This window comes from Eublepharis macularius, chromosome 10 (assembly GCF_028583425.1).
Source record: "Eublepharis macularius isolate TG4126 chromosome 10, MPM_Emac_v1.0, whole genome shotgun sequence".
Classification (NCBI taxonomy): domain Eukaryota; kingdom Metazoa; phylum Chordata; class Lepidosauria; order Squamata; family Eublepharidae; genus Eublepharis; species Eublepharis macularius.
Window position 1 is genome coordinate 37,653,181 of NC_072799.1, and position 25,262 is coordinate 37,678,442.

At 40.8% G+C, this 25,262-nt stretch overlaps 1 protein-coding gene across 1 annotated transcript; it reads left to right on the top strand.

The window, feature by feature from the left end:
- The first annotated feature begins 1,567 nt into the window (after positions 1–1,567).
- Positions 1,568–22,011, top strand: METTL14 (methyltransferase 14, N6-adenosine-methyltransferase subunit). Its single transcript, XM_054990448.1, has 11 exons — positions 1,568–1,663; positions 4,030–4,118; positions 7,416–7,503; positions 9,829–9,909; positions 11,001–11,088; positions 11,457–11,547; positions 12,806–12,947; positions 14,360–14,452; positions 15,007–15,123; positions 18,973–19,183; positions 20,501–22,011. The coding sequence occupies exons 1-11, from the start codon at positions 1,598–1,600 to the stop codon at positions 20,803–20,805; spliced, it is 1,371 nt and encodes a 456-aa protein (XP_054846423.1). The 5' UTR covers positions 1,568–1,597; the 3' UTR covers positions 20,806–22,011.
- The last annotated feature ends 3,251 nt before the right edge of the window (positions 22,012–25,262 follow it).

The window sequence follows — 25,262 nt, forward strand, 5'->3', positions numbered from 1 at the left end:
CAGCTTATCAAGATGGGTAGCTGTGTTAGTCTGTCTGTAGCAGTGGAAAAGAGAGAGTCCAGCAGCACCTACAAGATTAACGAAATTAGTAGACTGGGACTCCACTCCATCTTGGTACGGGGTAGGGTATGAGCTTTCATGAGCCACAGCTCCCTTCTTCAGATACAGCTAGAATGTGAGTCCATCTGTCATTATATCTTGGCGAGTGGAGGGGAGTCTCAGTCTGCTTTTCACTACCCCTCTACATATCCCACCCTATTCAATCATACCTGCCTTTGTCATTCACCAGCTATTATCACTCAGCTTCTGTAATCACTCCAATCTCCAAGATATAAGGACAGATGTGCTCACCTTCTAGTTGTATCTGAAGAAGTGAGCTGTGGCTCAAGAAAGCTCATACCCTACTACTAATTTTGTTAGTCTTATAGATGCTGCTGGACTCTTGCTCTTTTCAAGACAGACGTAGTTACATAACCAGAAACTGCGTAAAAGCAAATGGTACAAACGAAACATAAGACATTAATTAAAGGCTGATGGCACTATATGGTATTTTCTGTTAGAAAGAAACATGGCAGAACTGGACAAAGAAGCTGTTTGATTGAGCTCAAATATTCAAACAAAAGTCAAAAGCGCTCTCTGTGTGAAAAAGGACAGTGCAACCCTAAGCATGTATTCTCAGAAGTAAATCCTATTGGGTTCAACAGGACTTACTCCTTACTAAATTTTCTTAGGATTGCATTTGCAGCCATGGTCAGTCACCTTCTCCCTGGCCTTCATACTGCCAATGAATGCTTCTCTGGGTTGCCATCATCTCTCGGTTCCTACCTATTCTTCTGCCAACACACCTGTTATTTGCAAATGGGACAAAAGTTGCATTTCCAGAGCGGCATGTGAGCGGCAGCAGGGACAGGCTGATCAGGTTCCCTGATCACTGGAGCAAAGTATAGCGAACATTGATTTCATCATCGCATAGCATAAAAGACTATATTAAGCCCTTTGCAACACTACAAAAGAACTTATTTCTAGCATTACTGCAATCTTGTATTTGCTACCTGGTCAAAACTACAATAACTGAAGATGCGTTGTGTCTTAATATGTACAGTATTTGTACAAGTCCACGTTTATCCTTTTTTTAAAAAAATGGTTGTTGTTTTTTAGTTTTGCTTATTTAACTTAAATATACTTATTAGATATATAGTCTGATTTCCCAGTCAGATAGATGCTGTTAACAGACTGAAACGTTTATTAATTGCTCTTCAAGTTGTCCAAAATTACCTAAGAATTATTAACAACAAACATTACACTACTCTTAAATTTTAGGCAGACTTGCTTCATTCCTGACGTGACAACCGTTTCTAACGAGTTCTTCCGACGCCCAAGAAAATCGCTTAAGGTATACGTTGCTCTCTCCCTCAACAAAAATGGCCGCTCACAGCTACGGAAGGAGAGAGTTGTTGTTTTTAACACGTTCTGTTCGCGGAGAGCCGCTCGCAGTTTCTTCAGTCGCTAGTCCTGGCAAGAAGGGAGCCGGAAGTGATGTTTTTAGTAGGCGCCCGCGAGGCGGTGAATCCTCAGCCCGCGAGTTGGTTCGTGGAGGATGAACAGCCGCTTGCAGGAGATTCGAGAGAGGCAGAAGTTGCGCCGGCAGCTCCTGGCTCAGCAGGTAGTGGCTGCTCGGCTTGGTCGGGAATGGGTGGCCCCGTTGCTCAGCGGGACTCTCCTTCCGTCCCCCGAGAGCGGGTAGAGGGTAGGCGCTGGCTCCTGCGGGTCTCTTGTCATCTCAAGACCCTGTGGCCGAAGGAGGTGGGGGACCGGAACTTCCTCGTCTCCATTTGGTTGAGGGAGGAGGAATAACCGCCTCTGGGTCTTGTTGCGGTCCAGTCGTTGTTTACACGTGTGGGGGAATGAGATGGAGGAACAGGCAGAACCCCTGCGAGTGGAAGGTGGCCTTTTGGAGTGCTAAAAACTAATAGGCGGCCGCCTACTGGAAGTCAGTCCCCCCCCCCCCTTCCAATTTGCTTGTTATGTATAGAGGTTTCGGGGTTTTTTTTAATGTAAAGGAGCATTCAGAGCTGGAAATCTGCAGTCTGCAGTCTGAAGAGGTGCAGTCTGCCCTGCCACCTTAGGGTTCTGCCTCCTCATTTTTCTTAATGTGTAAACCAGGCTCAGGCTGTGGGAACATGTTCATGTTACCATCTTCATAAATCCTCATAAAGTGGCCATGAGAATGAACCATGTAAGGCTCTTCTGATAAACTTGGAGAAGCAGTGTGGTGAATAGAGGTTAAGCAACTGTACTAACCTCTGTTAGTTTGAAGGCTGAAGTCCTGTCAGCCTTTCCTTTGAATTAAGCCCCAGTGAATTCAGTGGGATTTTCTTCTGATTAAACATGTAAGGGAATAAATGTTAGTCAGTTTTTTAATCTGAGAGCTGTATTCTGCATGTTAAAATATTTCATTAGCTGTATGAAAGAAATCATACCAGAGTTTGTACTATATTGTACTATATACAGAATTTTCTGGTACATGGGGGGACATGATTGCTCTCTTGAACACTGAGAGATCTCTGTCTTTTGGTGCTACACCTCTGAAGATGCCAGCCACAGCTGCTGGCGAAATGTCAGGAACTACAATGCCAAGACCACGGCAATACAACCTGGAAAACCCACAACAACCATCGTTCTCCAGCTGTGAAAGCCTTCGACAATACATAGAATTTTCTGTGTTCCTAAAGGACACAGAGTGGCTCACCCCAGCAAAAATACAATTGAAATCATTGAAGCAAGGAAATGGGGGGGAAATGGGGGCTGGTTGGGACTTATTTGGGTAAGAGTGGACTGTAAACTAAATATGAGTAGTCAGTGTGATGCGGTGGCAAAAAAGGCTAATTCAATCTTGGGTTGTATCAAAGGGGCTGAAATTGTAGGAGGTCATAGCCCCTCTCTATACTGCGTTGGTCAGGCCGCACCTGGAGTATTGTGTGCAGTTCTTGAGGCCTCACTTCAAAAAGGATGTGGACAAAATCGAGAGGGTGCAGAGGAGAGCGATGAGGATGATCAGGGGTCTGGAGAATGAGCCCTACGAGGAAAGGCTGAGAGTCCTGGGAATGTTTAGTTTGGAGAAGAGGAGGTTGAGGGGGGACATGATTGCTCTCTTTAAATATTTGAAAGGCTGTCATTTGGAGGAGGGCAAGGAGCGGTTCCAGTTGGCAGCAGAGGGTAGAACCCGAAGCAATGGGCTTAAATTACATGCACAAAGGATATTAGGAAAAACTTTTTCCCGGTCCCGGATATTAGGGAAAACTTTTTCCAGGTCAGAGTACTTCAAAAGTGGAATCAGCTGCCTAGGGAGGTGGTGAGCTCCCCCTCACTGGCAGTTTTCAAGAAGAGGCTGGATGAATACTTGTCAGAGATGCTTTAGGCTGATCCTGCACTGGGCAGGGGGTTGGACTAGATGGTCTGTATGGTCCCTTCCAACTCTATGATTCTATGATTCTATTAGCTGGCTCATCCAAGGGACACTGACTACAAGGCATGAGTCCAAATAATGTATGTGAAATGCTTTGGGTGATAGAAATGAGATGTAAATTAGGTGTTTGTATTGTTGTTATTTGGAATTCTTGGCCGAGAGTAGTTGAACTCCTGGAGCTGTTGATTAAAACAATCTTTTTGCTAGCAGGATTTGAGTCCAGTGGCACCTTCAGGGTATGAGCTTTCACTAATCAAAGCGCACTTCTTGAGATACCGGAAGAAAGCTCATACTCTGAGAATCCTGATGGTCTCTAAGGTGCCTCTGGGTTCAAATCCTGTTGTTCCACTGCAGATCAGCACAGCCGATCACCTAAAACCTTCTTTTTGACAGGAATTGTATCAGCTGTATTTAATTTGGATACAGGGCTGTGAGAAATCAAAGCTTTATGAGGGTAAAAGCCTTTAAGTCATTGTTACAATGGAACTGTTATGCTTTTGCTTCTTTTGGTAACAATAATTATGACTTGCAGCTGTTCTTTTTTCATTTTGCTTTCTCTTTAGCTGGGAGCTGAAAGTGCTGATAGCATCGGTGCAGTATTAAATAGCAAAGATGAGCAAAGGGAAATTGCTGAAACAAGAGAAACATGCAGGTTTGTACTAATGGATGTATGTTACAATTCTCATGCTGGAAGTATTTAAGGGGATTGGCAGGGGGAGAATGCTAACTGCTGCCTTCCAAAGGAACTTAACTTTGTTTTTGTCTCTTAGAAGCAGAATCCAGCTCTAAAATTCAAGAGGAAAATATAGAAAGTGATTTGCTAGGAGCAAATAAAATGAGCGCTCTCCCCAAGCCTCCTTGATCATACAGCTAGTAAGCTTAGATGAACACTCTTCATCAATAAATGCCACAAGGTGCATGTCAAGTTTTCCTGCCCATCTCCCTTTGAAAAATACTATTTGTTTATTTTAAAACTTTTTAAAAAATCAAAGACATACATTTTTACTTACTTAGTTTCAAATAAATAACCCTAATTGCGGTATGAGTTGTCACCAGCAAGTGGCCTACTTGGGATGAGTCCAGTCTGACTCCAAACTTGGCCATTGCTACTGCTGGCTTTACAACAGCACTCTCAGTTAGGACTTAATTGGTCTGCTCTAGGGCTGTGCAAGGGTGGGGAGATTCGGTATTCCTGCTTCGGGTTTACCTGAAGCGGGAAACTGATTCGGAATACTCCCAAATCCGAAGCGGCAAGCTGCTTGAGATTCGGGGTTCGGGAATCGCTTTGGTATGCTCCGTGAAGATTTGGAGCATACTGAAGCGAGGGGGGGAACTCCCCCCCTCCCTGGGGCAACCCCTCTACCCCCCACCCCCCTGGGGAGACTCCTCCACCCCCACCCACTTACCTGGCGGTGGGAGGGTCATCAGCTGGGTGGCGGGCTGCTGCTGCTGCTACAGTGGCGGCGGCAGCACAAGGCAGCATGGCCTGGAGCCAGCTGGCTCCTCTGCCACCGCTGTGCCACCACCCAAGCCTGCAGGGTGGTGGGGATGGCCGGAGCTGCCTCCTCTGGCCCTTCCTGCCCCTCAAATGGCCGCAGCGTGCTGACGCCACGGCAGCCATTTGAGGGGCAGGAAGGGCTTTCTCCTCCTCCTCCGGCCCATCCTGCCCCTCAAATGGCCGCTGCGGCACCAGCGCGCTGCGGCCATTTGAGGGACAGGAAGGGCCAGACGAGGCAGCTCCGGCCTTCCCCACCACCCCACAGGCTCGGGCAGCGGCATGGCGGCGGCAGAGGAGCCGGCCCGGAGCCACCGCATGGTAGGTGGGGGGAGGTTGATGTTTAAAGGGCCCCGCTGCTGCTTGCAAGCAGCGGCGGGGCCCTTTAAACAAGCCCCAAAACTTTCCGAAGCATTTCCGAATGCTTTGGAAAGCTTTGCTTTGGTATTCCGAAGTGGGGTCAGCATGCTGGCCCCGCTTCGGGAATATTGAAGCTTGCCAAATTGGGTCCGCTTCAGGTATCTTTACCCGAAGCAAAACCCGAATAGCACAGCCCTAGTCTGCTCCAATCAATTCCATCTAAATAAGCTTAAGGTCATTGATACAATATGAAGCAGACAACAAAAGGATTTGTTGATTGCCAATGGGGGGATGAAAGCATGAACACCAATAATTGAATAATAAAATAGTATTTCTATCGCTAGAGTCTTTGATAATGATTTATTATAGATCTTATATATTAGTTATTTTTAAACTAAAAAAGGCTCTCCAAGCAATTTACAGTGTGGTCCCAAACAAAGGTCCAGTTTGGTATAGTGGTTAAGAGCGGCAGGACTCTAATCTGGAGAACAGGGTTTGATTCCCCACTCCTCCACTTGAAGCCAGCTGGGTGACCTTGGGTCAGTCACAGCTCTCAGGAACTCTCTCAGCCCACCCACCTCATAGGATGATTGTTGTGGGGATAATAATAACATTTTGTAAACTGCTCTCAGTTGACATTAAGTTGAACTGAAAGGCGGTATATAAATCAAATGTTATTAATGTTATCAGAGCTACACTTAATTCCACTAAAATCCATGGGATTAAAAAGGTACAGTTTTGCTGAGGGTTATATTGGAAGAATAACTTAATATTTAACTTTATTTAACATTAATGTTCTTCAACAGACTCTACTGGAATGGTTTTCTTTTAAACCGTTGGGGAAATTATACTTTCCTGGTGTCTCAGCCGCAGCATCTGATAATTACAAATGTAGTTAACATCAGTAGTTAATTATGTCTTAATAATTACCCTTATGACCACGTGTGAGAAAGTGAAATTCTGTTCCAGTAGCCCCTTAAAAACCAACTGGATTTCCAGGCGATGAGCTTTTGAGAGTCAAAGCTACCTTCGTTAGATACCTTTCAGGAGTCAAAAGGAGCTTTGATTCTCGAAAGCTCATACCTCGGAAATCTAGTTGGCCTTTAAGGTGTTACTGGACCCAAATTGTGCCCTTCTACTGCAGATCAACACGGCTACTCACCTATCTTCATGTAAGAGAGTGGTGACCCACATTTGGGTCCTGAACCACAATTTCAGAACGCCCTCTTGTACGATAACGATTTTTATGCCCAAAGCAGTTTGAATTTCTATACATTTTAATACCATATTTTAAATTAATATTTTAAAACATAATGAATTGCCATATAAAATATTAATATTATTCAGGATATACAGCAGAAGTTAACAAACATGTATTTATATTTATTATTTATTAGCTTCATTTATAGTCCTCCTTTCTCCTCAATGGGGGCCAAAACGGCTTACATCATTCTTCTCTCCTCTATTTTATCCTCACAACAACCCTGTGAGGTAGGTTAGGCTGAGAATGTGTCACTAGCCTACGGTCACCCAGCAAACTTTCATGGTAGAGTAGGGAATTCAAACCTGAGTCTCCCAGATCCTAGTCTGATACTCTAATGACTATATCACACTGGCTCTGGAAAGGTTCTGTGTAAATATAATGCCATGCTGTGGTTTAGGGAATAGAAGTGCAGTTCATTTCCCCCCTGGATATTCTCAGTAGCTGATAGAAATAAATGAGTATAATTCAAGTAGTAGAAGAGTGTTTTCCTCAAGAAGGGAGTTCTGACTCTTGAAAGCTTACACCCTGAAAATCTTGTTGGTCTCTAAGGTGCCACTGGACCCAAATCGAACTTTTCTCAAACATTTCTAATCCCTTAAGAATTTCAAGGTGACTTTGCATTGGCAGTAGAAGAGAGAACCTGTCCCAGTGTGAGGGTCTTTTGAGGATATGCTTTTCTCTAGTCAGTTTTATTAAATTCAGAAAAAAATTTAATAAGAGAGATGTCAGGAAAATGGAGGTGACCAATTCCAAAGACATGGAAAGCAAAGCAATCTTGATGGTCATAATGGGTAAATCACCTTTTCAATCTGTTCATTTCCCACATCTAGGGCTGCTTATGATACCTCTGCACCAAATGCTAAACGCAAATTTCCAGATGAGGGGGAAGCTGATGAAGAAGAAATAGAAGAATATAAGGTAAGGTGGTGGTAAAACAGATTTATGGCTGTGAAATTTCTAAAAATGTGCTATATGCATTGGTCTAGGTTACTTACATATCTTTACAAGAAGACAGGCTTTTCAGATATTCGTCAGTGCCGGCTTTAATAAATCAGGCTGTCATCTTAGTCCACAATCTATAAATAACTTTCTTTAAATCTCTTCCTTAATGCTGTTGGAATGAGACTCAAGAATAGTTTTATAACCATATTTACAGAAAGGATAATTTTAATGCTGTTGCTCCATAATGCTTGGATTGCCAACTTCTGAAGGCTTAAATAGTGTCTCTAGTGAGAGAACCTTGTCTTCTTGTAAGAGACGGATACTGAGCATTTTGATTAGTTGTGGGTACTCCAAGCATGATTGTACTTTTATGAATGATATGTAAATCTATTCAGATGTAGCCTGCCACACAAAATAACAATCAGGAGAGCCAAACATGGTTAGTGAAGGAAGCAATTGTTAGATCCAGAGGTTTCTGCATTTCTGTCATTCCAATCAAGTCTTTCCCAGCGTTTCTGCTTTCATTTGCTTTTCTAAAGTCTCCCAAATTCAGAAAGCAGTTTCTGGATTAAGGACAAGAAATGTTTAAACCAAACCTTTAAAAAAATGTGTGTGCACGAGCAATAGTCTCCGCTCAAACTGCTCTGGTTCCCATTACCTCTATTGCAGTGAAGTTTCAGAGAAAAAATCAAATCTGTTTCAACTCTGTGTGATAAGATTTCTGAATAAATTTAACATGTCTTGGGACAGGAGAGCACGTCCATTCATGCTTCAGTAAGTGGTTAAGCAAGAGGGTGGCAATAAATGGTGGGAGATGAGCAGATAGGGTTTCAAAGGCATCTGTATTGCAATGGATCCTATTTAATTCACAAATGAATTGGTGATTGGTTGGATAGTGATGTTGGTCAGGATGGTGAAAACAAGTGGATTGTGATGAGCTCCAAAGTGATGTATGTTGGAACACAAAATCCCAAGTCCACATGTCTGCTGGTGCATTCCGAACTCATGGCAGAGCAAAAAAAATAAAAAAAAATATTTTGGTTATAGTGGATAACTTGCTGTAAACATTTTCTTACTGCATGGCAGCAATTTTAAAAAATCAAATTTCATACATTTGGTAAAGGATTGGGAATAAAATGTCAGTATATTCATATTATTATACAAATACATATTATACAAATCTATGGTACATCGGAGTTTGGTCTATTGAACAGTTCAGGTTGTAACATCTCCAAAAGATACTGAAGAGCTTTTTAAAAAGTGCAGGAAAGGGCAATCCAAATGAACATGTTTTATAGCAGGCTTTTAAACTATTGCCATGAATGGGCTTAGCAGAACTGTTTCTCAAACTTTTTGATTTTGATGCCCTTGGAAGTATGATTTCTCGCTTAAATCTTGGGACTCTGCAACCCCTCGATCTCTTTCCCTTTTCCTCATGTCTTGCCATGTGTTTTGTGGATGGTGGCATTCTCCCTTGCTTTGTGAAAAGCTCCTCTGCCCCAGATGTTTCAGTTGAACTGGGGTGAAGCATAGTGAACATAAGGAGGTGATGGTAAATATCTGTCCTGTTGCAATAGGTGCTGATCTAAAAGATTGCATGCCTCCTTCCAGTTTCTGCTTGGTGCATTCCCAGTCGAGTTTCTTGTCTTGCTCCTATGCTCTCGTTTTGCTCCTGGCTAATGGTATTGAGGCTTAGTTGTAGGGAAGGGGTTGATTGGGGTGCATGAAAGCATACAAGCTCTTGAGAGAGTGAAAGGTTTGTTTTCTGACTCTGCCTGCTGTGGAACGTTCCTAGGGTCTCAACACTCATGCTTTTTCCTGCAATCCTGTTGCAAGAGTCTTGTGACCTCCTAACCTGGTGGCTTGCCTATAGTTGGAGAACCATTATTAAGCATGAAGAGGCCATAGCCATAATATGCCAGTTAACGAGTTATGCTAATGTTGTTTCCCTTCGTGTAAAACTAACCCTTTTTAAAAATTACAGAAGGTGCAAGTGGTGATATGTTTTATGGGATGTATTAAAAATAACATTTCTTTTAAATTTGTGATCTTTGTTTTAAGGTATCCAATTTAAAGTAGCACACTTGGTAATATGATTCAGTAATGATAGAGAGGGGCCTTTCTGGCACCATCAGTTTTTTCCTTCTTTCCCAAGCTGGCACTGGAACCACTCATGATCTGCTGTTGCAGGAGGCTAATGTTCATAGACAGCCCTCTTCTTTCTTCATTAAGAAGCGGAATGATAATGAGAAGAGAAACATCCTGTCTCTACATGCGTATAAAATATGCTTTATTCCAAAGGATGAAGTAGAACTGCACCAAGAGGAAGAGAACCTGCCCTACGAAGAAGAAATTTACAAAGATTCCAGCACATTTCTTAAGGTAACTCATTCCTCTACTTTGGAATTGTCATTTGGTATTATGTTGTTTTTGCACCTGAAGTAACTGGAAATAAGAATTTAGTTCCTAAACACTTCTCTTCAATTTCTCAAAGCTTGTTCACAGAGACCTCATTCATAGTATTTGAATTACTCTTGAGGCATAGGACCAGCATGCGCACACAGACTCAAACACAGACACACACAAAAACTGGCCCTATTATGCATAAGGATGGCAAGGTTGATACTTGGAAAGGCAGTGTCCCTGAAAAATATTTGTTTATCCGTTGATAAAGATAAAAGCAATATTTCAAATATACAGGCTCAGGGCTCATTCGGAGGCGGAATGCGCCAGAACAGCGTTCCGGTAGATCTGAAAAGAGGTCACATGGGTTTTGGCCCCACCCATGTGATTCCTTTTCCTCCGAGTGGGGCTGGGCTCCAAAGGAACATAAGCCGCTTCAAATTCATTGTGCTCTGCTGCTTTATTTTCATTTGTGACTCATGAGAGAGAGGGGGAGAGAGAGAGAGAGAAAATGAGTGAGTGAGTGCAAGCCGAGTGGGGCTAGGCTCCAAAGGAACGTAAGCTGCTTCGAATTCATTCTGCTCTGCTGCTTTATTTTAATTTGTGACTTGTGTGAGAGAGAGAGAGAGTGAGTGAGTGCATGTGTGGGTGCAAGCAGGGTTGACTCTCCAGAGGAGGGTAAGCTGCTTTGAGTTCATTCTGCTTTAAGGAAATACCTGCAGATTTTTGGGGAAAGGGGCCTGAGGGGTGGGTGGTGCCTTCTGACACACTTCCGGTGATGTCAGGGGGTGTGGCATATGCTAATGAGATACGCTAATGAGTTCCTGCAGTTCTTTTTCTAGGAAATGACCCCTGTACAAGCTATATATCTTTTTTTGCAAAAGGCATAAGTGAAATGCTCTGTGCATTAGGGTATCCGTGTTATAAAAATATAGAGTTTGTAAGACAATCTAGCTATAGAGTTAGGAGCTTCAGTGTTGTTAATGCACTATCAAGAATGTGAAAGAGGGAGAGATTGATCTGTGATTCATGTTGCCAATCTTTATTCTTGGGTTTTTCCCTTCCTCTAGGGGACTCAGAGTTTAAATCCTCACAATGATTACTGTCAGCACTTTGTGGATACTGGACACCGACCTCAGAACTTTATCAGAGATGTGGGTATGTCAGAATAACATGAACACGTCATTTGAGTACTTCTTCAGGTTTTCTTGTTGGGGTTCCTAAAGGATTGATTGATTGTTGTCCAGAGGAAAGCTGTGTCAGTCCAGGATCTACCAGTTGTGTAGTGTATATGGCAATGGTACATTGAACAGTGTTATATTAATGTGCACTTGCTGGCTTCTAAAGACATGGGTGGCATCTCATTTCTGTTCAGTATTTGGTTAAATTTTGCCACTGAGTTCAGTTTGCTGTTAAAAGGGTTAGTTTGGGCTAAAGTGTGCATCTAATATGAAGTCTCTTTTTCCATGTCCACCATTGATGGAAGTGTCAGTCATGAGAATAACAGTGACATATTTTCCTTTCAGGCTTAGCTGACAGGTTTGAAGAATACCCAAAACTCAGGGAGCTCATCAGGCTGAAGGATGAGCTGATATCTAAATCTAACACTCCCCCTATGTAAGTGTACTTGATGGGCTTGATTCTTTTCTCCAGGCCAGCTTAACATTAATTGTCTGCTAACCAAGATCCTTTTGGCAGCTGTGTAGGCTTTGTATGTTCTGGTTTTGTGCGTTTATAAATTAATGTACACTTTCAAAGAATGCATCCTCATTATTTTGGTTTCTTGATTTGCAGTGCAACCCTTAAGCAGAGTTGCACCCATCTAGGCCCACTGAAGTCAATGAGCTTAGAAGGGTGTAACTCTGCTTAGGATTGCATTGTTGATGGCTTAATTGTGTGGTGTAGGGATTACTGCAGTGTTGAACTAGGGTCTGGGAGACCTTGGTTCAGACTCCTGCTTTGCCATGGAAGCTCACTGGGTGACCATGGGCCCCATCACATACTTTCAGCCTGACCTATCTCACAGGGTTGTGAGGTTAAAGCTGCTTTAGGTTCTCATTGAGGAGAAAGGTGGAGTACAAATTAATTTTAAAATTAAATAAATGCGATTGATCTTAAGGTTTCTCCCTTGCCATCTCCAAAATTTAACAATCCTTGCTAGAAATCTTATGGTATTCAGTGAGTCTTACTTCTGTAAGAGTGCTCATAGGATTGCAGTCTAGATCCTGGGAAAATACATCAAAGCATGTCTTGGAGTAAAGTGGAATGAATCCATATTTTCTCCTTATTAGCCTTACTTCTCTCTTCTCATTTTTTGTTTGATTTACATTGTTTCAGGTTGCAACCTTTTTTATATTTTGAAAAGTGATGGTGTTATATACATAAATATTATTAAAAATATTGGGAAATGGAATTTTAAATATTGTTTAAGCAATGTGGATTTCAAAAAGTACGTTGTTGTGAATGTTGATCTCAAAACAAAGTAAACTTTAATGGGGGTCAGATTTGCTTTAAGATTTCTGTGTATTGCAGGCAGCTGCTCTCAAGAATGTTTTATAAATTTGAAGTGTTTCAGCCACCCAAACACCATGGGATGGATCCAGAGATTTCTGTTGTTTGGAGATGTGCGTGTTTGGACCCACCTCTATATATTTTTGTTGGTACAGTCTTAGAACAGTACCTTGAGAAAGAAAAAAGATCGCTCTCTGTGTATATGAAAATAACAGGATCTTTAGAGTCATTCATTTGTGTGCATTTTGCCCAGCATGTAAAATTGTATCAGTGGAACACTGAAAAGCTCTCACTTAACTGTGAGAGCTCTTAATTAACTTTGTTAATTAATCCAAGCCATTTTATTACTCATTTGTATAAATAGGTATTTACAAGCTGACCTGGAGGCTTTTGATGTTCGTGAGCTGAAATCCAAGTTTGATGTGATTCTTCTGGAACCCCCACTAGAAGAGTACTACAGAGAGACTGGCATCACAGCTAATGAGAAGTGCTGGACTTGGGATGAAGTGAGTTGGCAGTGCAAAAAGATGACATTAGGGCTGATCTAATGTTTGTGTTTAGTCTCTGTTGTCTTCCCAAGTTCTTCTACGCAATCCTTATTTATTTATTCATTTATTTTTACATTATTCATAGTCTGCCTTTTTCACTGAGGCTCAAGGTGGGTTACACTTTTTTACAACATCAGACTCCCTTTGAGCATCCCAACCCACCACTCCATTTTACAGATTGTGCCCTGCCAGAATCTCCATGGATTTCCCAGCTGAGGTCGATTCTACTATATGTTGTTCTTTTAAAGTAAATATTGTGATATTGCCAGCACAAAGCCAGGTTCAGGAAGAAAAAAAAAAGTCAGGGGAACAACATGGGTGATCACTAGGCATTTTGTAAAGTTGGAGGGAGCAGTAGGTAATGATAGAGTGAAAAGAAGAAGGAAGAATTGATCCTGGCTTGGAGCAACTCCACCTAAAGGGAGAAGGAGGAGCATCACCTGCTGGGCAAGCCTGGGGTATATTGGTGGCGGTGGTGGGGGGAGGAGGGCTCCCCAGGAGGAAAGGAATCAGAACTGGCAGGCAGGGTTGGCTGTGCCTGACTAGCAGCCACTGCCACCTTTTGCTTCCTGTGGCAGGATTAATCCCACAGGAAGCATGGACAGGTCAGCCCACAGGGCCTGCTTCATAAAGGCCAGAGAACGAAGGAATAAATAAAAGTGAACACGAATAGTACACGAATAGTTAATGAAGTTGTATTGGTTTTAACTATTGAAACTCTGTGCTCTATTTGATTGTACGTCTTTAAATATTTTCTTCTGGATAATTTTTTGTCACTAGCAAAAATAACAAGGAACGTGTATTGTCCAGCCTTATATAGCCCAAAAAATCTGTCCTTGGAAATATTTTGATTTCTCATTAAGGCAAGGATAGCTAGATACATGAAGACAGGTGATAGTGACATTGTAAAAATACTCATTTAACTCAGAGATCCCCAATGTGGTGCCCATGGGCACCATTGTGCCCACCTACACCTTTCCTGGTGTTTTTAGAAAGCGAGTGTGGCTTTTACCAAGCGTGGCTTCTGATTGACTGTTGGAGATTTGATTGGCTGTGCAGACTTTTTAAAATACTGGTTTGGCAGAAGCTGCTTCCGCAGCCCAGGGATCTTCACTTTGTGGCTGAAGGTAAACTTTAGCAGCTATTTTGTAGCTATACCTGCCACACTGTGTCAGAGATCCACATATGCCTGCATACTCAAAAAAGTTGGGGACCCCTGATCTAACTACTTGGAAAAGTGTTAAGAACCAGAAAGTGTATATTTGTAAGATTTCTTGGGTACTGTTATCAGGATGGACATGGCTATTCATTCTTCTGCTCTGTACTTAAACGAAATATCTTCTTAAAACATTTGTTTGTGTGTCTTGTAGATTATGAAGCTAGACATTGAAGAACTTGCTTCCCTGCGATCTTTTGTCTTCCTTTGGTGTGGTTCTGGGGAGGGTCTGGATCTTGGCAGAATGGTAAGAATGCTCAGAATGTTCAAAATGGTGTTATTTTCAATCTTCCTTATTTTAAATGAAGATGATCTTTTACATTTGCTATAGTTAGTGGATTTAGGCAGAGCTGAAATGACTCAGATTCTGAAAATAATATACATTATAGATAACCAATTGCTTAGAACTTATTCCAAAATAGGGGGGAAGTGCCTGCTGGCAATTTACTGTTTTTTCTCTTGAAAGTCGTGGGCACTGGTAGTGGAATTGTAAAGGCACCCTTAATAGTGGTCAGTGCAGTTCTGATGTATCTGTGCTGTGATAGCACACATTTAAAGCTTGAGTGTGTGTTCTGCCTGTTTGATATTATGTCATATTTAGGAGATATCATAGTGGAGATTTGTTTATCAGCCTCTTTTGAAATCTCAGTTCAGCTAGGAAATTTTGAATTTGATCTTCAGCAAAATTCACAGATGAGAGTTTTTATGTCTGGCAGAACTGAAACTCATTGTTTCTGTACTTTGATATATTTTTAGAAAGTTCTTACTTTATTTTGATGCTGTTGCGTTGAAATATTTCAGTGCTTGCGGAGATGGGGTTATAGAAGATGTGAAGATATCTGTTGGATTAAAACCAATAAAAACAATCCTGGAAAGACCAAGACGCTAGACCCTAAGGCTGTGTTTCAACGAACAAAGGTATGTCTTGGGCTGAATGTCTTTCTTTCTTCACTTTGTCAGTTGATCTAAACAAGTACCAGATTCTCTGTTGCTATTGGTAGTTCTTTCAGAAAAACAGTTGCAGGGTAATTCACTTCTCTTTGCTTTCTTCAAAGATTTGTTTATATGATAATGGTTTTAGAAAACAGCTAACTTGGGTAACTAATTTTTACCATTTGTGGATTTTTGTTCCAAGTAAATGTTTAGATCTCTTTTGCCTGCAACTAACAGCTTCATGAAGTGTTGTTAGGGAACATGTAAATGCTTTTATCCAGTCATTCTTATTGAAATGCATATCAGATAGGTTAAGGCTTCATGGAAATACTTTACCCTTCTGTCACCCTTCAGGGAGATGATGGAGAAGGGGTAGAATGCCTTGTATAATTTTCTTTGTGCCAACCGGTTGCTATAGTTAACAGTGCAATGTGATTGACTTCCATTTTGTCAACTACATTGACCCCCCCCCCATTGAACTGTAAATAACACATCTTGCTAGCTAGGCTGCTTCAAGGACACCCTTCCTGTTTTTCCAAGGGCATTTTGGGATTGGTATCACCTTCTGTGGAGACATAGATGCACTTCCCATTGGACCTTCTCCAGTTGCTTAGAATCAGTTCTGCTTTTAACTAGGGTAATCATTTTGAAGAAGAGCAGGTTCTGAGAGATAATGTTGTGAATGGGTGGCCAGTAAGGGAGGAAAGAGAATGTCTTGTAGGGCTAATTATATAAGGATGTGTTGCCTTTGGAAAATGTCATTAGTGTTACTTGGAGCAGTGGTTTCAGAAGAGTAGCTTTAGGGCCTAATTACCTTTACTGTATTAAAAGTCTGATGCTTTGGGAAGAGGAAGTTTGCAGGGGAAAGGCTCACTGCCCCACTTCATGAGGGTCACTGGATTTTCAGTGGTGGGGTAGGAGAGAGACAAGGAACGGGATGGGACAGGTGGCTGAAGCAGTGAGTAGCAGGTGAAGGTAATTATAACTCCCCTAGTGATTCTCTGGACTTCCCCCATATAGAGCTAAAGAAAGAAGGGTTCTCTGGTGTGTTTGCAGGTCTTTAAAGAGAATGCAACAAGATATGCTGGGAGAGGAGAACACGGAAGAGAAACAATTGAACAAACTTGTTTACGTATATTAGCACAATACAGAATTGTCCTTAGTATGCTTTCTTAAATACTAGTCTGTACATTATTGGTACGTGACTAAGGTTTATTTATGTTTTGACAAGAAATGTTAGAAATGGATGTTGACCAGTAGGCGCTTTACTTGTTATACCACTTTAGTCTGTTTCTCAATTGGTGACTGACTTACAGTGAAATCCTAAGCAGAGTTACTCCAGTCTAAGCCTATTGATTCCAGTGGACTTAGACTGGAGTAACTCTGCTTAGGATTTCACTGTTAGTAACCTTCAGTGCTGTCTTTTGAATATAGACCTAGAAACTCAAGTACGGAAGTAGCTCTAAGCCTCATCTGTTTAAACCTCAGCACTGTTTCCCAGAGACAGCTACATTGAAGTGAATGAGAATTGCAGCCCTGGAGTTGGAGGCGCCAACCAGCTTTTCTGTTGGTGGAAAGAGTAGGAGGATTCCCCTTCGACCTCCAAAAAAGACTGTGCTGGGGATTTTGGCACTTGCATGCACAAAAGCCATGGAGGACAAAGGCTGTGGCAAGGAGGGTAATTGGACAAAATGGAGTGAAAAAACTGTTTGGAGCCAACCCCATATCCAGAGGTCATTTTTCCTTCTTGAGTTTTTTTTCATATTTGAGTTTCCTGCAAGAAATCTGGAAATGATTATTCGTTCTTGCCTGCAGCTTTGTGGAAACCATCTGGTGACTTCAGTAAATCAGCGTTTTATGATCCAGGGAGAATTGCCCATTTGGGTGTCATACTTTCAGAAGCAGATCAATCCCTGTACAGTTCTCAAGTAGTCTTACATCAATTCTGTAGACTTCCTTTGTGCATGGCTCTTAACCACTAGTAGTCAGCTCTAATTTTGAAAAAGAAAAGGCAGTCTGAGTGTCAGTTCAGCCGGACTGTCGTTTGAGTTATCTGCTAAACAAGTTAGCAGAGATTCCATAGCATACCAAGGTGAACATCTATAATGTGACTGAGTTTACGGAAAGAATTCGTATGAAACAGACTTTTTGGAAATTGCTTGCCATTGTGCATTTAACCAGAAGCTATATGGCTGCAACGACAGAACAGAGAGGCAATGAGTGGATGCCAGGGGGCGTGTGGACAGTGATAAGAGAAAGTAAGCAGCCAATCACATAGGTAGGGCTAAACTGATTGTGAATAGTATTACACCAGAGGATATCTTTTTAGAAAAAGAGGAGTTAGCTTTACTTAGGACTTGGAGAAGCCACTTCATGTCTAGCCTGTGGGAAGAGGGAGAAGATGATGAACAAGTTGGCATCAACTGGAGGAAACAAGATGGAAATCAGAGTTCTAGTATTAAAAATGTTATTAATGCTAAAAAATCTGATGTGTGTTCATGCCTGTAAATGCATAGTTTAAAAAAAGAAAGCACATTTCACTTATAGACTGCTCTATTTTTAGCATGGCTGCCATTTTAGGTGGCTTTATGGTAGCATTTTTCTTGATTTTTTATTTTTCATAATTTTGGGGAAAATAACTTTTAGCAGACTCCTCTTAACTACTATTTAAAAGCAGTTGTGCTTTAGAAACACTTTCTGGAAACCACCTTGATCGAATGTTCATAGTTTTACTTCTTGTTTGCCTTTTTAAAATATTTGTATTACTATTGGAATTTCTGTAGAACTTCCATTATAATGCCTAGATGATGACCTGAATCTCCAAAAGAAGCATTGCCCTGCTTTTTGCGACACATTTCTACATGTCACCAGGAACACTGAAAAATATTACACTGAATACCAGACTTCCTTACTACTTTTTATGCCTTGTCTTCTCATTAGAATGGTAAAATGACATCTGCTCTTAGCTAACAATGGAGATATCCATATCCATCATAGATGTGATTTTGGAGAACTACATTGTATCTCCCACCCCAACACCACTACCTCCAATCAGTAGTTTTTCTTTCAAACTCAGTTCATCTTGTGGAAGAAGGCAACTTTTCAAAACTTTAAAAATGTCCCTGTACTAGGAGGAAAGTAATATACCATGCAGTATTATTTTACTCTATACTGTAGATAAGTTGGGGTGGGGATTCTATACCAGTATCAGTTGAGTACAGACCGTTTCTTTGTATGGCAGATTGGGGGGTGGAGCGGGTGGCTTGCAACGGACATTTTGTGCCGTGCTGTTCCTACATTCTAGATTGTAACCCCACGAAGATGCCTATATTTCTGTTGGGGTTCATAGTGGTTTAGAACTCAGACTTTATGATCTATCATACACAGACACAGTTTTCCACTCTACAGTAGACATAGGTTATCTTTGCAGGCAGCATTATTGCTTACAGGTAATACTTGTGAAATGTATAACTTCTGCTATATAGACAACTGAAGTGAATACATTTCACTAATGGGATCAATATTTGAGTCATCAGAAATAAAGACAAAATCTTGTTGATAAACCTAGTTAAATTTCCACCTCCATTGCCTTACATGCCTCCCCATATCCAAAGCCAGCATTTGTTTGAGTGCAGACCCCTTGTGCTCCATTTACTTGCATGTAGTCATATTTCTTTACCCCTTCGTAATGTAAAATGAAAGGGGTACCAGGACCATGTGTTGTTGTGTTTTTGTATTGTCTTGATATGGGTTACCTGCCTCTGTGATAGGGATTTGATATTTATAATCTCAGAAGTTCCCTCCACTTTTCCCCCCTGTGCATTTTCTTTTTAGGAACATTGCCTTATGGGCATTAAGGGAACAGTCCGCCGCAGTACAGATGGAGATTTTATCCATGCTAATGTTGACATTGATTTAATTATCACGGAAGAGCCTGAAATTGGCAACATAGAGAAACCTGTGGAAATATTTCATATTATTGAGCATTTTTGCCTTGGAAGAAGACGCCTTCATCTTTTTGGACGGGATAGTACCATCCGACCAGGTTAGTCTTATGCAATTTAATCATCATGTTAAAGTCTTTGTACTAGAGAGAGCATTTTTATAAGAATGTTTAGGGAGGGAAAGGATTGACTGTGTAAAGGGTATTATGAAGGAGGAAAATGCAAAAATAAATATATAGAGTTCTGATAGCTGAAACATGAATGTAATGCTGAATATCCATGGAGAATTGAAGCATAAACACTAAACTGATACTAATACTAAAGAGGAGATCAATATTGTGGCTTTCTGCCCCTTTTTGAGACCTGCATTTCTTAGTGTTCCTTAGATTTTCACTGCCACTACGGGCTGTCACCTTAGTTCTGTCTCATTTTGACTTACATTATAGGAAGGCTTAGTTATAGATGGTAGAATGAAAGTTCAGCCTATATGAGTGGCTGTGAGGTAAAAAAGAGATCCTTTGTTCTAAATGAAACCGGTGTTTTACTTAACCAGATATTGAGTTTATAAGTACATATGCATAACAATTTCAGAGTAATTCATATTGGTTTCAGAATGGTTCATAAGCATGATGGCTTCAAGATAGGTACAGATCTTCAGATGTTTATAAAAGGACTGTCACAAAGACCTATTTTTCCCCAGTTGCCACTTAGGCTGATTTCATCCACAAAGTCAAACACACAGACTTCTTTCCTCAGCCCTTCCCTCACAGAATACTCTCCTCTCCCACAGAAAGACATCTATTGATTGAACTGTTTCCCTCAGAACACTCTTGAAAAGCTTGCAGTTCACTCTGCCCCCTTGGGTATAGCCATGAGCCAGTCATAGCATGCTTCACTCACCCATACAGTCCCCTCTTTCTTGCTTTAGATGTCTGCATTTTTAACCACAGTAAACACACATTCAAAGCCGCACATTACTTAGCTGAAATAAAACTGAAAAATATTTTCATGGCAAAACATTTCAGATATTATTCAGATTCTCTATTTATTTATTTTACATACTAACCTTTTAAAGTATGTTAGAGAAGAGGGACGAGATGGAAATGTTCTGCTACTGATACCTGTGTTGGATGGCTTGGAGTATTAAATTCTCCTTCTTTCATTGAATATAAAGGTCAAAGCCAGTACTTTGCATTGTGCAGCCCAGCATTGAACTGAAAGGCAACTTATTTGAGAGCCAGAGTTGCGTGTTGCTTTTGGCTAGTTCTTGTTATCATCCTACTGGCCGGTGTTGCATACCAGCTAAAGTTTCCAGAGAGAGCCCCTGTGTAGACTGTGTGGCAGTTACTCAGTATGGAAGTTATTAAACTTGTGTGTATCTCTCACTTGTTTTTTGTCTGATGTTTTTTCCCCCTTAGGATGGCTAACTGTGGGACCCACACTCACAAATAGTAACTTCAATGTAGAAACGTACACGTCCTACTTTGCAGCTCCGAATTCTCACCTAACTGGCTGTACAGAAGAGATTGAGAGACTCCGGCCTAAATCCCCACCCCCAAAAGACAGAGGAGGTGGAGCACCAAGGGGTGGAGGAAGAGGTGGAACTTCAGCTGGCCGAGGAGAAAGGGGCAGAGAGAGAAATCGAACTAATTTCCGGGGGGAAAGAGGTGGATTCCGGGGAGGAAGGGGAGGTGCCCACCGTGGAGGCTTTCCTCCTCGCTGAACATATCCAAATCCATTCCTAATTCTATAGCTTCTGCAGTGGGTGGTGAGGGTGGTGGGCTTAATTCTGCTCAGGTTATACTTCTTAGTGACTTAGCCCAGATGTTGGTTAGTAAGCAGGTTTTGTGCTTGATAAAAACCAGCCCAGTATGGCACATTATTTTCCTTGAGAAGCAACATCTGGCACTTGATGATGAGAAAAGTAAAGGTTAAAGGTTTGTGACTGATTCCATTCAGCAAGCTTGAGATCAGAGATGAGTTTCTTCATTGTTCTATAGCTTCATATGCTCTTTTATGTGTGTATGTATTTATACACACACAATTTCACTCTTTCAATTATTGCCATTGTTCCTTAACATTGACAGTTATTCTCCACGCTTTGTCTAGGAACTATTCCTTCCCAACCCAATTAAATATAACTTGAGTTCTCATTGCAATAGTAGATAATAGGCATTAATAGTAAAAAAAAATGACATTCCAGTTAACATAGAATCTTTTTACCACTCGGTTTTAATTTGATACATGTTGAGTATGTTAATTTTTTTGTCTTTTAAGAAGTTGGTGACCTTGAAGCTGATGGTAATGGCTCTCAGCCTTCATCAGTATTCTATATACACCTTGAACCTCGTTCCCCTTCATATGAAGGAAATAAGCCTATTTGTGGTAATGATTGGGAGGCATGAAAGAAACTTGTTGCAGTCCACCCTGGGTTCCTATGTTCGTTAAATGGAAAATTGAAATCTAGACTTCTTGATATTCCAAATACTCAGCAATCCAGATTTAAGCAATTTGAGTCCTGTTGATTTCACTGGGAGAGATTGAAGTGTATGCTTTCCATTTCATTGCGACTGAAGTGTGCCTGGAGTGCCCTAAGTATGATTGCCAAAGGATTGTATAGAATTTAATTTTAGAATGCTTCTTGTAAAGATAAATGTGTTCATATTTTTAATGCAGTCAGGTGCCATGTCCTACCTATGTTCTAAACAGGGCTGTTCACTTCCTCCCATTAACTTGACTTCTTGTTTTTTTGGAACCCTGATGTTATAGATTGTACACCATGACAAATGGACAAATCCTGGTTATGCTCTGAAAACAATGTTTTAAGGACTGTACTCTTGTACTTTCTCCCCGAAAATCAACTTTAAATGTCTTTTAACTGGAAGATATGGATCTTATTTTACTATTGTTGATAAATATTATTTTATTGGGGGCGTTTCCTTTATTTAAATTCAGAATGGTTAACCATCATAACAGAGTTGATATTTGCCACTTTCCATTTACAGCTTTGAAGTGATTAACATTATAGCTCTGTGGCACAAACTTTTTAACCACTATTGGGCTTGGGGGAGATATTGGTATTGCGTTATTTCCATGATACTGATGTCAGTTGTTGAGAGGAGTTCTTTTGCCTTTTCTATAGACTGTTAACCTCTCTGTTTTTGATACAATTTGTGGTTACTTGAAATGCTGACATTCTCAAAGTGAAGTTTCTTACTTGCATACCAATAATAGTAAGTGCAAATTTTGTTCTTAACCAGTTCTTAAGAATAATAGTGAGTCTTAATTTCCTCTGATGGCGGTGAGCACTTTGTTTTAGAAATAGCTGCTGTGTACAAAGCTTTTCAAGTAATTTTAACTGGGAAGGGCTTCTGTCTTTGAGGAAGAGAGCATATTAATACAGTGGGCAGCTTGCACCTTCTGAATAATTTTGTGTAACCTGTGGGTTACATTCAAATTCCTGCTTGTCTCTAATTTCTCTTTAAAACCACCTTGTTTCCCAAAGCTAGGCCATGCTAGAAGTTAGTGTTCAAATAACATGGTTTTCAGTTTCTCAAGCCGGATGACAAATTATTCTAGCACAATAGCATATTGAATAACTATTGGAGCCTACAAGTTTTTCCCCTGGTGCAAGATGATCTCATTTGATTCCCTGCTTCACTGTACCCTCATCCCCTTATGTCTTGTGCAGGAGGGTTCCTGCTTGGGATGGTCAAATGGGGCTCGTTCTTTCTCTTGCGCCGGTTGAAAAGTTAGTTGGATCAATAGCTGAATGAAATTATTCAGTGTGCCATCATTATGAGAAAACGTCATGCCAGATCTAGAATTCTGATAATTCTGATAATTCATAGGCTCTATGAAGTTGAAGGCTCTGTAGCCTTAGCTTATTAACTTGCAAACTTCAGTCAATCAGGGACCTACCTTTGATAGTAAACTGGATTACTTTATCTGGTTGTCGTCAGTAGGGCGTTGGGGGTATGCAAATATGGTGGTCTCTGTGGGGGAGGCACCTTTGGTTAGATGACTCTGTACATGTACTAGGAATTGTCATTCTTGCAATATTCTGGAGCTATGCCATGGCTGGCAGAAAATATATTCCGTGATCTGTGTGGCATATCAAGTGCTAACGCGCTCAGACACTATATCCTGGAATTTTTCCAGGTATATAAATACATTTAAAAACTGTAGTCATAATGCATTTCCGGAGTGGTCCTTGATGTGCAACAAACTGGTTAGTGCCATTCTATTCTGATAAAAGAACTCACTAATATTGCTCGCTATGTAATTCAAATATACGATGCAACGTCTGCATACCAAAATCTCTTCTGTCTCAATCACTTTATCAACCCGGTAGTAAAATTGTTTTCTTTGTTCTAAATGTTCTTTTTTGTGTTTTGTCATCTATAGGAAAATTATGCCCCAACAGTTTTAAGACAACTCTTTTGCCCCTCAAGATCCATTAACTTGCTTTGACCTTGTAAATTTAAAAATAATCCTGACATACAGATAAAATTCAAAAGGAAATGATAGCAATATTTGGCAAAATATAACTTTACCAGTAAACAATGTGTGCGCATGCATGCTCTTTTTCTTAAGACTATTAACAATGGCTGAATCCAGGTATAATGAAGTTTGTCTGTGGTAGCATGAACATGCTTTGTTCTACTGCTCGTGGGCTCACTGTGCTCCCTCCCCTATCTCATTACCCAAATTGGTACATTTGTCAGGTCTGTAATAGGCAAAGTGTATTTCACAGGTGTAGGATCCGATTGTATTGCTGGGGTAATTCTTTTGGGCTCAGTAGTCTGGTGTATATCCAGATCCTGACTACATACAGCACTCGAACTAAGAATGGAAAACTATGCAGAAATAATAAATACATAATCTTTATTACAGCAAATATATAAAACAATGTTACAATGTAGTAACATAATACTGCCCTTCGTTGTGCCTGAATGGGGAATTTAAGGAGAAAATAAAGGGGGATAGGAAAATGATATGTTGCCTTATTCTGAAGAGTACATTGATGTGAAATCTGGTGCAGGAGGGAAGAAAAATCCAAATGGAAACCAACTAAGAAGGTTCCCTAGGTTTGAGATTGCATTGCTGGAATAGGCTCTATGAAGTTGAAGGCTCTGTAGCCTTAGCTTATTAACTTGCAAACTTCAGTCAATCAGGGACCTACCTTTGATAGTAAACTGGATTACTTTATCTGGTTGTCGTCAGTGGGGCGTTGGGGGTATGCAAATATGGTGGTCTCTGTGGGGGAGGCACCTTTGCCGCAATTCCTCTTCTCCAAGTTCATAGAGTGTAATTGCCAAGCTTGATCGCTTCCCAGTCTTTTGGCTAAGATCAAGTGTAGCTCAGAGCGTAATTGAAAACTTCTTGGTTTCAAGTTTGTTCCTGCTATCTTTATAATCTGTATCTTACCAATACACTAGATGTTGAAAAGGTAATTTAAGTTGGAAATGTGATGGTTCTTTGAGAAGAGCACTGGTAAGGAATCCATACATGCTTATTAATGGTGTTTCATTAACAACTGTATATTCCTCTGATGGGCTTAACTTAGACGGAGTGATGATAATGATTGAGCTGTTTATTAAACGTAGTTTGTTTTCCTTTATTAACCTTATGCCCTGATGTATACCGTATTAAGAATAACAGTATGTAAAGTTTGCTATCCATGATTGGTAACTTTAAAAGAAAAGAGAGAAAACCCAGAGTCCGGTTCGGTCATCAGTTTTGTTATCCTTGGCAACTACTTGCCAGCAATGCATTCAGCGTTTTCATGTGTGTGTTCTAAAGGGGATAGTGGGGAACTGGTGACTAATAAACACACTCCATGAAACTATTTAATGAAGCTAGAGTGGCTTTAGGCTTGTCTGTCTTCAGACTGCAGCTGTCTTCTGTTCTCCCTCATGGCATGTGGCAAACTGCTTTTGAGTCTCCCTCCTTTTAAAAATCAGATTGTGATTTGTTATTAGGATCTGCTGTTCAAACTAAAAGGCTAAAAAAAAGTCCCCTAGATTATCACAAACCCCTTGCAGCATCTGTACAGCTCATTGAAGTTGTAATACAAAATGAAACTAAATCAAATCCTTTTGGGAAGACAGCGTTTTGCTTATGAAGAAAGAGAGGCAAAAATCCCGATGAATGTACTTGTCCCAGTCTGTGAAACAC